Source organism: Ochotona princeps, chromosome 5 (assembly GCF_030435755.1).
Source record: "Ochotona princeps isolate mOchPri1 chromosome 5, mOchPri1.hap1, whole genome shotgun sequence".
NCBI classification, from domain to species: Eukaryota; Metazoa; Chordata; class Mammalia; order Lagomorpha; family Ochotonidae; genus Ochotona; species Ochotona princeps.
The window spans coordinates 4,190,510-4,204,663 of record NC_080836.1 but is presented as its reverse complement, the minus strand read 5'-3'; the positions used below and the strand labels follow the sequence as shown (position 1 = coordinate 4,204,663).

Here is a 14,154-nt window from a genome sequence, read left to right as displayed (position 1 = left end):
GAAGATTCTGTGTGTGTGTGTGTGTGTGTGTGTGTGTAACTCTGCCTTTCAAATAAATAAATCTTTCAAAGAAAGAAATCCCAAACACCCAATAGCTCTGCATCTTTCCAAGTGCGACTTCAGGGAAGACTGGACTGCCTCAGGTCTAATTCACACTGACCCTCCTGCACTGGTTTCTCCGTGTTGAGAATGCTGTGACTGAACAGAAAACTAACATTTCAGAGACGTTTCCCAGAACTACGGTCACGTGTGTACTTCCATTAAGGTGCACTCTGGAAAGACATCACTGCTTCCAACACATACATCTAGGTACCAACATTGCTGTATGTCATGTGCACACAAGCTCGAGAAACCAGCACTCGCTCTCCAATGTGCGGCTAGGGTCAGCGGGCGCCCTGCCACCTGGGCAGGTGCTGAGGAGCAGTCCCGGTGCTGAGGAAGCGCAGCAGGAGAGGACCGGCTGTGCCATCTGCAAAGGTGACCGGCCTCCGACCCACAAACACACAGATTCCTTAAATCATCACAGTGCAGGACGCAGTGCAAACCAAGACGTTAACTGGGAAAGAGGAGGGGCAAAGAGCAGGAAAAAGGAAAAAGTCGGAACTCACCGCGACTGTGGCAATCCTTTTTTACTGAGATCTGCCCTCACACGTTCTCCTACATGTCTGTAAATTTCCACTAAGCTGTTTATGGCTGCATCTCGAACCTAGATGTAAAAGAAGAGATCTTACAGCTGCTCCGTGTCAGAACCAGCGCTTAGCTTTCTGCTGGGGCCACCAGGCCACTCAGCACCCCACCTCACAACCAAGTCACCGGTCCCTCACCAAGAACACCATCCCTCGCACGGGTCTGATCAGGAAAGGGACACTCAGCTCTGGGGCAGTGAACGTGCAGTCCCCACCCCTGTGTCCAGCTAAAAGCCCACCCCCCTTAGGGGTGTCCACTCTGAAGATGTCAGGAAACCTAGTTGGGAAATAGCACCACAAACACAAAGGAATCACTAGAACTGAAACATTCCAGGTTTAAGTCAGTTCAATCAATACTTCACAGGCAACAAAAGTGGGTAGTGCCAGCTACAGAGCCCCACATCAAGCAGCTCACAGTCCCAAGGAGACGGGGCACAAGCCCATACATTCCACACTGAATCCACAGCAAGATGCAGTAGACAGCACTCGCACAGCCTGGAGGAGGGAGCAGGCAAGGCAGCCGAGAAGTGCTGCGTGGAAGAGGAAGAAGCTGCTGGGGGTGCGCTGGCAAGGACTTCCCCAGCTCCCAGGCAAGGGATGGCCCGGGCAAAGGCGCGGAAGCAGGGCTTCGGGCACAGGCTGCAGGGACGGCCAGATGCAAACAGCAACCCAGAGAGTGGGGCCTAGAAACATTAAATGATGTGTGGCCATGCGAGAAAATATCCTTGCTATGGGGTGACTCCCACTAAAGCTCTCACGGTTAGAAAGGGAACAGAACGCCTGCTCCGAGGCAGGCCATGTCCCTGTGGCAGCATGCGCACATGCAGAGCTGCAGAGAGACCACAATGTGCCGGAACCCTAACCACTAAGCATGTGTCCAGCAGACTGCTGGCGTCTCTGGAGGAAAACCATGTTTATTATAGAGTACAACCAAGGCCAAGTGCTACGCGGCTGCTGCTTCACTCACGAGGCAAGCTGGATTTGTTACCTAACAATGAAATCACAGGAGTGAGGAGTGAAACTGGGCGACCAGCAAGAACCCGCAGTTTTGAACTGTGCAGGTGGCCTTTGACCTAAGCGCTGTGGGTCAGGCACCCACAGCCATCCTCTTCCTCCTCCTGGAGGGAAAGGCGGCTCCTAGGCCACCTCATCTCGCCACTTACACTGCTACACTACGCACTGAGTCAAAGTCCTCCCCTCCAGGTTCTAACAGGCAAGCCCTGACCCTGTGTTGCTGACTTGGAACCAGGAGCACAATGGCGGGACCCTGAAAAGAGAGGACCAGTGTCCCATTCAGAGCCACCAGGGAGCTGCACACACACCATGGAGAGGCCATGGGAGCCACTTTGGCAAGCCGGGAAGGCCCCTCCTGGGAACATGAGCAGGCCTCATCCCACTTCCTGTTATGGAAGCTGAAACGGACACAGGGTGTCCCGTGAGGGCCACCGAGGCCTGCACCGATGGCAGAGGCGGTCAGTGCTGCTGGGTCTGCAGTACCAGTGCTAAGTAGCTCCCTGACCCGTCTGTTGCTCACATCAGCTCACAGCAATCCCTCAGGTGGACGCCCTAAAGAGCAAACCATATGGGGCCAGCACCATGGCGTAACAGGTTAAGCATCCACCAATATGGGGCTGGTTCAAGTCCCAGCTGCACCACTTCTGATCCAACTCCCTGCTAATGTGCTTGGGAAAGTAGCCTGCAATCACACAGGAGACTGGGAAGAAGCTCCTGGCTCCAGCCATTGTGGCCATCTGGGGAGTGAATCAGTGGCTGCTAGATCTCTATCTCTCCTGCTCTCACACATCAATCTTAAAAAAAGAAAACCAACAACAACAAGATGACTCAGCTGCCTGGGAAGGCTGAGTCCTGAGCACTTCAGAGCTTCAGAGGCCAACACGCAGAGGAAGGGCCTCCTGGGCCACTCAGGCACCTTCCAGTCTTCAACTGAAGACTCGAACCCTCCTGGTCTCAGCTACCACCCGCGTGCCGGAGATGCATCCCACAAAGATCTGTGTGCCCACTAGATGAACACAAACGGCAGTGCCGCAAGGCCGCTGCAGAGCACACTGGGTGTGGGGTGACCCGTGGCACCCGCTTCGGGCACGCCAACAGTAAGCACTCTGTAGACACAACTGCGTATGTGTGCCATGCACACACACACACAAACACACCCTCCAGCCTGTAGGCAGATGGCAGCTGGCAGCACATGTCTGCAAAAACGCAGACAACGGCTAGCATCCCCTGAATCTTAAAGCAACAGCCACAGTCTTTAAACAGTGTTTCCTTGGACTCCGAGAGCTGCAGGGACAGCCAGCAGCCGAGGCTCTAGGCCGGCCTCACTAAAGAAACTCAGGCACTAAACAAGAGTTTCTCCGGAAGCTCCAGTAGGGATGGGAAGTTTGCATGGAAACAATTCGCGGAACCTGATGGGATGTGGTGCTTCTCGCCATCACTGCCTCTACATGCAACTCCTTAGGCGCCCCCAGAGTTCGGGTCACTGCGGGGCTCCCCTACACAGCACGACACCAGGATTCAGACAAGGCCCGGCAGAGCTGCAGTCTCCAGCACACGACAGACACATCGCTTCCGCCTTCCACACAGGGTTGCTGCCTGCTGGGCAAGAGGAGGACCTGGGAGCTGGCCAGGGCTAACCCTGCCCAGGCCTATGACTGCTAGGCACAGTGGCTGACTGCAGTGCGGGCACTGTCTCCCCAGGGAAATCAGCACAAGCTCTGCCTACACAGCGAGAAACCAGGGCAGAGCTCAGCGTAGGGTGGGGCACCGGGAGGCAGTCAGCTGCCCACCCTCCTGGGGCGCCAGCACAGCCAGCCAGCGAGGGTGCCCACGTGGGACATTTCAGACTCCAGCCGCCACCCTCACAATATCCCCCACATGACTGGGTCACACAGAGCCAAAGATAGAACTCTGCATCAGGAAGCAGGCCCCAGGAGGGGGTGCGTGGGGCAGCAGCTGGACCACGGTCCCTGCTTGTGAGAACCGCACGGACATGAGCCCACTGGGTGGGGACCTGGCGCTCTGGACGACTCCCTGCAACACAAGGCATTTCTCAACTGCTCCAGCATTTCCAAGCATCCCCGCCCAGAGCCTCCAGGCCCTACTCCACCCCTCAGGGCATCCTTTAAGGCACACACGAGTCCACCAGACAGAAGCAGTGGCCCAGGGAGGCTGAGCGCATTTGTACACTCGGCACCATGCTGTGGAGCTGCAGACCGGCGGCTCTGCCAGGCTCTCAGGGGCAGCCCTCTCACAGCCCAAGTGCCTCTGCTGAGGAAAAATGCGTTCTATTTTACCCCAAAGATTCTGCAAGTCACCCCCATCTCTAGAGCTAAGCCAGAAAATCAGGGAAGAGTGCAACAAGGCAGACCATCCTGTGGAACCTTGGGGAGCAGCCCAGTGTGGGAGCGTGCTGCTAAGCCAGGCTGTTCCCATCAGAGGGCGCCAGAGGAAAGAAAAGGAGCCCTGAGCAGCTGCAAGAGGGCTTCACTCAGGCCATCTGCGATAACGCAACGCCTGCCACATTCCAGGCAAGCAGAGACCGAGGTCACCCCATCAGGATACATCAGGGGACAGTCCTAGCATCATGACATGCCACCTCCTCACTCTTCTAAAGGGTGCTGTTCACCCCAACCACAGACACAAGCCTGAAGGCTCCATGCCAACCTCAGGGCACCACCTGCCCCCACCCACAGCCCAGCTACAGCATGCAGCAAGGTCCTGGGGAATACAGGAGGCTGTGAGGACCCCACTGCAGGTGCTTCCCGCCCCACCCATGCCAGCACATGCTGTTGTCCCCAGCTGTGTCTCCTGGGTCCCTTTCTGTCACCTCGCAGCAGCAGTGGGTTGGGGAGAACCCATGCCCCACTCCCAGGCCCAGGGCACAGGTTGGCTGGCCACGCTGGCTGCTCGGCTCTACTGCAAGGTAACCTGCACCTGCAGTGGCCCCAAAGTGGGACTCCAGCAACCTCCTCTGAGGGAAGAAACACTGCAGATGCCACCAGGAAGGAGAAAAGGGTGAAACAACCCGTTTGGCAATTCAAAACGTTTTTAAATAGTCTGAGTTCTTTTTTAATGAATCATTGACTTGGGGGGGGGGGTCTTAATTAAAATAGGTAAAAAAAAAAAAACATCACTCCAGTGCCATGTGCTTTAAGCAAGCCTGGCCTAGTCAACAGGCAGACAGGCAGTGGGCAAGATGGGTGGGGAAGGGACAAGAGCCCCAGCCACGGGGCAGGAGGGCCGGTGCGGGGCCTGCGTGAAGCCAGGAGGAAGGATGGGCGGGCAGCATGAGCCCCAGCCACGGAGCAGGAGGGCCAGTGCGGGGCCTGAGAGAAGCCAGGAGGAAGCCACGGAGCCAGGAGCCACGGTCGGGGAGCCGACTGCAGGAACTGAGAGAAAGCAGCCGTGGTCGGGCAGCTGGCTGCAGGCAATCCCCCTGGACGCAGCAACCCTCCCAGCAGCCCAACCCCCAGACTGAGCAACCAGTCCTGGCCCAGATCCTAAGAAGGGTCTGTGAGAGGAGCAACCTTGACCTGGGTGAGAGCTGGCTGCTCTAGAGCCCGGGCCTGGGAAGCGGATCACAGAGCACACAGCCACCTTCCTCCTGCCCTCACCCTGAGCAAGTGGCACGCTTTGACACGAAGGGACATTTGCATAAATCACACGCATAGTTCTGAAAGGCTCAATGAGAAACACCAGGGCAGCCCCTCCCGCAGCAAAGTACAGGAGACTGCCCTCACCCCAGGAGAGCCCCCCTTCCCCCAGCCACCCCTCCCAGCCGCAGAGAGAGTAAGCAGGGCCCCATCTAGGAGGGCAGGAGAGGCTGTGTGCCAGGCCTACTCCCCTGGGAACTTCACCCAGGCCGCTGGCTGAGGGCAGGAACTCGGCAGTGAGGGAGGAAGCCCAGCCACCCATCGGGAAGCCCAGCACCCGGCATGGTCTGGAAGCAGCGGGTTCCCGCCCAGGACTTCCCCACTCACTCACCTGGCTGTTTGGGTCTCCAAGTAAGTTACATATGTGCGGCACGATCTTGCTTAGTGTTAGAGTCTGCGCTCCAGAGCTGGAAGCAAAGTGTCATTGTCAGTGAGCGCCAACGGCCCGCAGCCGCCCTGCCTCCACCTCCCCAAGCCACAGCAAGCCCCCTCCCTCTGCCCAGACCCCACCCAGGAGCTGTTCTATCATCCCAGCAGGCCAACCCCACCGAATGCCCCGACAGGTCTTCGCCCAACTCTGTGGGACTGGCAGGCCCAGCTGGGAAGCAAATGACCACAGGGCTTGCCTGTCTGCCAGTCCCTCGGAGACCCTCCCTGCTTCCTTGGCAGGAAGGCCTCACAGTACAACTGCCAGGACAAGGAGCTGCCCGCTGGCCGTCAATCCTTCGCCTGTGCGCACTGCGATGCGCTGGCACCAAGGCTAACATGTCAGGGCTGGCACTGTGGCAAGGGGGCCTAAGCTGCCCCGGCACTGCCAGCTTCCCATCTGGCTGCTCCGCTTCCCTCCAGGTCCTACATGAGAGAGCTACACGGAGTTTCGGACTCCTGGCTGGGCCAGCCCTGGCTCCAGTGCTCAGCTGGGCAGTCCGTACATGGCCGACTTCCACCTCTCCCTCTCTCTGTAACTCTGCCTTTCAAGTAAGTAAAACAAGTACTTAAAAAAAAAATAAAGAAAAAATCTACAACAAAGTATGAACATTACAATCCAAATTTGTGTGTGTGTGTAAAGCATTACAGGCGCCTAAGTCTGATATTAATAGCAATTGTTTGAAGGCAGAATAATTAGGCAGTAATCTGTTTTCTTCTCTATGCATGTGCATAAAATACAATATTATTGTTAAAGTCAGAAAACATGATTTGAAATTTTAATTGCATAAGCACAGGAAAGATTTGTTCAAGATAGCAAGTAAGGAAATGCCGATTGAAACCACAACAAACATGACATAAAATGGCTAAAACATAAATGAATAATGCAGCGAGAAGCACCACTGCCAGCGAGGGCTGTGCAGGAACTGGAGCTGTTGAACTCGGTTGGTGGGAAGGTGAAGATAAAGCGGCAAATGTATCCACGCTTGGCAATCAACTACAAATGCCTGGGCCACTGAGGTTATCATTTCCAGAAGAAATGAAACACTTCTCGTGGAACCTGCACACCCACGGCCCCTCGGCACGTGCAGACTGCCCCAGGACACGACTACACACGCACAGTTGGCACCCGGACGACTGTTGTCCCTGCCAGCAACATACGTGCCACCTTACTGCAAGGACACAGAGGGAGAAGGGCTCTCTCCAAGGGGACCCACTGCATGTACACCCTCGAACGGGCACTGGGAAGGCAGTGTTGGCAGGGTTAGGACACAGGGAGGTGGCACAGGCATGAGTACGCACAAGAGAATGCGTGTGTAAGTGTGTGAGTATCTTGAGATGGTGAGTATTGGTGGGCATATGTGAGTATAAAGTGCATGTGTGAGTTTAAATGTAGGAGCATATGTGCATGTACGTACGAGTGTCTGTGTGAGTGTGGTGTCTTGGGGGTGCATGGAGGAGTGTGTGAGTGTATGTGTGAATGTGTGTGTGAGTATGGTGTCTTGGGGGTGCATGCAGGAGTGTGTGAGTGTGTGTATGAGTGTGGTGTCATGCGGGTGCATGTTTGAGTGTGTAAGTGTATGTGTGTGTGAGTGTGTGTGTTTGTGTGACTGTGGTGTCTTGCGGGTACATGTATGCGTGTGTGTGTGAGTGTGGTGTCTTGCGGGTGCATGTATGAGTGAGTGTGTGTGTGTGTGTGAGTGTGGTGTCTTGCAGGGTGCATGCAGGAGTGTGTGAGTGTGTGAGTGTGAGTGTGAGTGTGTGTGTGTGTGTGTGACTGTGGTGTCCTGCTGGGTGCATGTATGAGTGTGTGTGTGTGTTTATGTACGTATGTGTGTGTGTGAGTGTGGTGTCCTGCGGGGTGCGTGTATCAGTGTGTATGTGTGTGTGTGTGTGTGAGAGAGAGAGCGTGCACCTGCAGGGCCCTCGTGCCGCCCTGCTCCAGGTGCTACCTTCACATGGTCCTGCCTGCTATGTCACCGCCGACACAGATGCCACCTGGGGGGAGGGGCCGTGTCTCATCAGCATCGCTGCTCCCAAATGCAGTCCCTGGGATGCTCAGCTGGGAAGCCCCGGCTCCTGGCACTTACGCAGTAAGGGTGGCAACGAGGCACAGACAGATGCCTTCCCGCGTGCGGAAGTTCTTGTGTTTGAAGCCTCCGAGCATCCTGTCCCAGACGTACTGCAGACAAAAGGAAATCTGAGGAAGAGGCCGCCCACAACAGGGCGGCAACAAAGGAGAGCCCCTCCCAGTAGGCGTCACGGAACCCTGTCCTTACCACCCACTTAGCCCGTTCAGGAACATTAGGGAAAACACACCCACATTTAACTCTCCCAGCAATCATGACAGGGAAAGCTGAGGGTCCCTGTTTGTGGGGTTGACGACAGCAGGTCCCTGTGCTGTCGACCTGGGACAGCTGTCCCACCTGCTGTCTCTCAAGGCTCCCTCACACTCAGGGCCCTCTGCTCCCCGACAGCGGGCAGGCTGTGCCACCCGGGCCTGCAGCCTCTGCTCCCTGACAGTGGGCAGGGTGACCAGGGAGGGCAGGCTGTGCCACCTGGGAGGGCAGGCTGTGCCACCCGGGAGGGCAGGCTGTGCCACCCGAGCCTGCCACCCCCACTCCCTGACACTCAGGGCCCAGGGCTGCCTCCGGGAGAGCGCGAGAATCAATCCAGAAAGGAGGAAAAGGGTGTGCGGATCCAATGAGCCAAGCACTCCATACCTGTGTAATTCAAGACACGCCTTTTGCGATTTGTCATTATTGATCGCTGCTGCCGGGCCAGATGCAATGCGGTGAACATCTCCCCAATAGCGCGAGGGCGCTGCAGCCCGGCCTGGCAGGCCCAGGGCACATCTCTCACCTACCTGGGGGTTAGCAGCTTGATCCATGATCTTTAGCAGCAGCGTCTGGTCCTGCTCCCTCACAGAGTCTTTAGCGTCCCCCAGTCTGTCTATCAGACTTGGCAGCACTGAAAACAGAAATGCGCATTAGAACCCGCTTGGAGACCCGCGGGAACCAAGTGCAGCGATGGCCACGGAATGTGGAGACCAAGCCCGGCCCAGGAGCCGTGTTCTCGCTGTGCACAAGGCCTCAGGAAAGCCACCTCCAGCACATGGCTGTGGCCTCCAGCCAGCTTCCATCATACCTGTAAGCTGACCCAGCACAGCAGTGGAAGGATGGGAGGAAGAGTTAGCCCAGAACTGAACAGGGGTTGTGTTGGCATTGCAGCAGCACAGCGGGAACCACACACCGGAACAGCAGCTCCAGTCCCGGCTGCTTCCTGCCACCTGGCTCAGGCTCCTGGCTTTGGCCAGGCCGGGCCTCACTGCTGCAAGCCTCCAGGAGGTCAATCCGATGGTGACAGGTTTGGGTGCCGGTATGTCTGCCTTGCCAGCACATGACATGAACGCCCTGCGCTCAGAGGCAGAGCTGCTCTGTCGGAAGCGACTGCACAGACTGTCAAGCCGAACTGTCCCTAGACCCATGGCGCCTGGGTTACTCTCAGAGTGAGCAGGTGAGCGCCTGTCGCGCACCGTGAGGGCAGCCACCGTCACCGTGGGAGCGGTGCGGCCAGCAGCCACCTGCACAGCCAGCTGGTGGCTCAGTGATACAGGCCTCCCCACAGGCACACATGACCGGGTCCGCACTACACGGTGATGGCCATCCTGCACGGCCAGCGCCGGCTGCTCTCCCGACCCGGGAGAGCCGTGCAGGATGGCCCCGGGGAGCCCCAGCTGCAGCCACTGGCCCGGTCACCACATCCACCTGGGCTCCGGAGTAGCTGCATGGCCTGTGTGTCCCTCTCCCTCCGGTTCTGCCTTGCAATTAAATAAACAAACTGTTAAAAAGAAAAATAAACAGAAATGACAGGAGTGTTGCATATTTGCACAAAGCTGCTCCACACTAAAATAAGGAAGAGTTGAACGAGCTGGCAGGAAGGCGGGACAGGGGCTGGGCTAGCACGGTTTCCGGGGGTTAATCTGGCAGGACAAGCTGGCCCAGGAAAAGCTGGGGGCCTGAGGAGGAGCGGGGGTCAGAGGCGGGGGTGGGCCTGCCGGCAAAAGGCAGGGGACCACAGCTCACCTGTGCCGATCTGCGCCTTGAACCGATCCTGCAGCCGGGTCACCAAGGCGGACAGGATGTCCATGCCCAGAAGAACCACCTGCAAGGACAAGCACCAGAGCCGGTCAGATGGTCTGCCGCGCAGCTCTCGCCCCAGCTCCGCCGCCCAGAGCGCGCACACCCGACGAGCTGCTCGGCAGGGAAGGACGGGAAACACTCAGCGAGGGCAAACAGCGCCAGCCTTCGCCCAGCTGCCGGGCTGGGGAACCAGAGCAGCCGAGCGGCCAACCCGCCCCCTGGCCCCGCCCCTGCAGAGGCGTGTGTATGCAAATTGTGTAGCGCGTGGCCTTCTGGGTAAAACGCGAGCCGCCGTTTGGCGGCTCTCCGAACCTCAGAACGCAAGGAGTCGGTGATTTTGCATCTGAAGTTACCAGGGCTCCAAAAGCACCCGCTTGGAGGGAAGAGGGCGGGCCTCGCGTCTGGTCACCGCAAGGCTACCTGGGACTGGCAACCCTCAGGCCCCGCGCGCCCGGGCCCGCAAGCAACCATCCTTTTCTTGGGGTTGCGCTACTGTCCAATGAACGCCTAGTGAGGACAGTACTGCTAACGCCTACACAACACGCCCGCACCGGCGGAGCTCGCTCCTGCTGGGTGCAATTTTTGGAAAAAAGGAAAAGCTTTTTTCCACGCCGTGCTTTCACAAACAACAGGTGTCTCTGGTTTATCACTTCCCGCTAGCTCCGGTAGAGGGCGAACAAACAGCTGCCTCGGGAACGCCTCCCAGTCTTCCCAGAACTGCCTTCCGGTAACGCGGTTCACCCAGCAGAGCAGCAACCAGGGGAAGACGTTAGACCGGCGCCCACACTTGCCGCCTGTGCCCACTGCACACGGCGGCACCCCGGCGAGCGTCCTCTCCTGTCGCCCAGTCACACCGCACGCTGCAACAGCGTCCAGCACCCACAGCCTCAACCTCCACACCCGCAGATGTCTCTGCAGCAACCAGGAGGGACGGGACGCGTGCCCCGCAGGAGCTAAGCAGGTGGGAAGTACCCACCAGACCCCTTGGACTCCGAGGAGGGCCCACCCCACATGAGAGCGCTGCTCCTCGGCCACACAGGCAGCCAGGGCTTGCAGAAGCCCTTGGTGGTTTTTTTTTTTTTTTAGTCTCATGTTTTTGAAAAGCAGACTTGGAGAAGACAGGAGGCAGACACCTTCCATGCAGCGGTTCACTCCCCAGTTGGTTGCAATGCTGAAGCGGGGTCACACCAGGAACTTCCTCAGGTCCCCCCCAAGGGTCCAGGGGCCCAGGCACTTCGGACCATCCTCATGGAGCAGCTGAGAGTCAAACTGGCACCTATATGGATGCCAGCGCCACCTTGCCGGCGCTCTCCACTACACCACAGCACCAGGCACAGACTCACCCGTGAGGACATTACAGTCCTACGCCCTGCAGCATTGGGGCCCAGGCAAAGCCCTGCACTTTGCACTGGAAACCCAAACGGCTGAAGCCCAGCACCCAGGAGGATCCCAGTCCCTGACTTCTGGGTAAGGTGACGCCGGTGGCTTATTTCTGCACACAGCCCTCAGTTTGCTCCAAGACACACGCCGGCCCGCTGCCCTGGTTCCCGGCGGAGAACACGTGCCACTGAGAAGCAGGGCAGGTGCATGGACGCTGCCAAGCACAGGGCAGTGAGCACTCCATGAGGGCCCCAAGCACAGGGCAGCGAGCACTCCATGAGGGCCCCAAGCACAGGGCAGTGAGCACTCCATGGGGGCCCCAAGCACAGGGCAGCGAGCACTCCATGGAGGTCCCAAACACAGGGCAGTGAGCACTCCATGAGGGCACTCCAGAGGGCAGAGACGGCAGGAAGTAGCCAGACAAGTCGCCCGTGCAGGACGGAAACTGCAACGGCAAGGTGGCAAGAAGAGGTGCAGTGGTTCTCAAAAACAAAGAACCCTACCTCAGGACACTCCAGGTCCTGTCCAGGCCGAGCCTCTGCCACCCTTTGGGGTGTGAATTACCATAGAAGATATATCTCGCTGCAATTCTGCCTTGAAATCTTCTAAACAACCGCATACAAATAGCAATTTATTCTCTTGGTAAAAACCAGCTGATATTTGTTCTCAACAAGTATCAAAACTTAATATAAAATAACAGACAAATAAGAAAATACTGTGAGCACCTGAAGATGCTCTACACCAACAGAGTACAGAAACGGACACCTGCACTGAAGCACTGCAGAGCAGGGAGCCTGGAGCCGCCCCAGGTGCAGAGCAGGGAGCCTGGAGCCGCTCCTCCCCCTCCGGGTGCAGAGCAGGGAGCCTGCAGCCGCCCCTCCGGGTGCCTGTATCAACCAACCAGCACAGGGTGAAAATATCAGGACTCAGTAAACACGAACCAGAAAGAGAAGCTTGGTGGATTCAGACTAAATGGAGAACAAGTAAGTTTGGCATGTGGAAAACACTAAGAAAACAGAAGGTAAGCCTTTCACCAACAAGGAGCCAAAGGTGAAGTGAGCAGCTGCTCCCCCTCTGGAAGCCAAAGGCCCAGTAGGCCATGGAAGGCCAAGAGATGTCCAGAAGGCCCAGAAGGCCATGGAAGGCCAAGGGATGTCCAGAAGGCCCAGAAGGCAGCCGCTGGGGGAACAAGAACCACACGTCACCGGCTCACGACACTCCGCCTGGGCTTGGGCTGGCCCCCACTGCCCTCCGAAGAGTGCCCCCGGGGAAACACGCTTGACCTCTGTGCCATCAGCAAGCTCCTCCTGACCAGGCTTGTCCGTGAGGACAGACGCCACACTTGTGTTCACTGTGGATGTCAAGGCCAGACAAGCCGTGAAGAAGTTTCACGACAACACCCAGGGAGAGAGAAGTCATGCCAGCAGCTGGCTCACACAGGCACTGCTGTGGGTGCAGCATCCAGCTACCGAACCCTAAATACTGCTTTCAACATTTAAAAAAAACCAAGTCACACCAGAAGACAAAAATTACGAAATAACAACAGATGCGATCATGAATGTGTAAGACTTTCCATAAAGCAGCAGGTAGGCAAACCAACAGGCAAGTGGACAGACGGGCACTTCCCTGTCCCTACTGCAGCGCAAGGACGTGTACATTAACAAACCACCAAGAACACAATGTTACGCATACAAACACCCCTGCGAAGCCAGTGTCCTCCCTTCCAACGCGCCTGGAAAAGCAGCTGAGAAGGGTCCATGCCTGTGCCATGCGAGCAGGTGACCTGGATGGAGGGCCAGGCTCCTGGCTCCCGGCCCAAATCTCATTCAAAGCCACCTGTGCAGCGAACCAGCAGATGAACATATTCATTCATATTCTCTCTTTCTCTCTCTCCCCCTTTCAAATAAATCTTTACAAGTGACTCAAAGAGACACTCAACAATACAATAAAATCTCCTGAGATTTATATAGATGCAAAACAAGCAAATTCTAGTCTTAGGAGAATATCAAGACAATTATGCTCCCAGGCAGGCACAAGGTGTGTGCCACACAAGCCAGGAGAATGAGGGGATAAACTGCGGCAGTGCTAGGTCCCATCCAAAGGAGCCATGCTGTCTGCTCCACACACAATGTTCAATGGCGCCTTCAATTTCCGACCACTCCAGCTGTGTGCCAGGGCTCACCGCCCGTCTCCCTCATGGCTCACTTCCAGTCCTGACCACTCCAGCTGTGTGCCAGGGCTCAATGCCCGTCTCCCTCACAGCTCACGTCCAGTCCTGACCACTCCAGCTGTGTGCCAGGGCTCACCGCCCGTCTCCCTCACAGCTCACTTCCAGTCCTGACCATCCTCACTGCAAACCACTAATGGCAGGATCAGAATGGGATGGCCACGGCTCTCTTTCCAAGTCTTTAAGTTTGCTCACTGACCAAGTAGGCAAGTGTCTGCAGGGCAGCTAAGCCACCACTGGTCCCCACTTAGACACCTGCCCGTGTTGTCTTACACCGAGACAAGTGTTACTGTGGGAGAAAAGCAGCTAAAGGCTGACAGGCTTTCTGGGCCTGCTTAATGTCAACTGTTGGCTATACCAACGTGCGTTATACTTGTCTGTTCTATTTATTTAAATTTATTTATTTTTATTGGAAGTCAGATATATAGAAGTTGAAAGAGAGGAGGATTTTCCATCTGATGATTCACTCCCCAAGTGGTCACAAAGGCCGGAACCTAGCTGATCTGAACCCAGGAGCCAGGAGCCTCCTCCAGGTCTCCCACATGGGTACAAGGTCCCAAGGCTTTAGGCCAACCTCGACTGCTTTCCCAGGCCACAAGCAGAAAGCTGGATGGGAAGCAGGG

General features: G+C 56.7%; 1 protein-coding gene and 1 non-coding gene across 18 annotated transcripts in view; one reads left to right on the top strand and one right to left on the bottom strand.

The window, feature by feature from the left end:
• CLASP1 (cytoplasmic linker associated protein 1) overlaps positions 1–14,154 on the bottom strand; it is a 217,155-nt gene that overhangs the window by 163,249 nt on the left and 39,752 nt on the right. For 16 of the 17 annotated variants that reach the window (XM_058664314.1, XM_058664322.1, XM_058664315.1 and 13 more), the window contains exons 2-6: positions 9,868–9,946; positions 8,649–8,752; positions 7,873–7,964; positions 5,688–5,763; positions 609–706 (exon numbers count right to left, since the gene is read on the bottom strand). In XM_058664314.1, coding sequence (XP_058520297.1) covers positions 609–706; positions 5,688–5,763; positions 7,873–7,964; positions 8,649–8,752; positions 9,868–9,946 — 449 coding nt within the window. Of the gene's footprint in view, positions 1–608; positions 707–5,687; positions 5,764–7,872; positions 7,965–8,648; positions 8,753–9,867; positions 9,947–14,154 lie in introns of those variants that run through there. The other variant, XM_058664329.1, reaches the window with a different exon arrangement.
• LOC118757969 (U4atac minor spliceosomal RNA) lies at positions 10,391–10,514 on the top strand. Its single transcript, XR_004995470.2, has one exon. It is a non-coding gene; the product is annotated as a U4atac minor spliceosomal RNA (small nuclear RNA).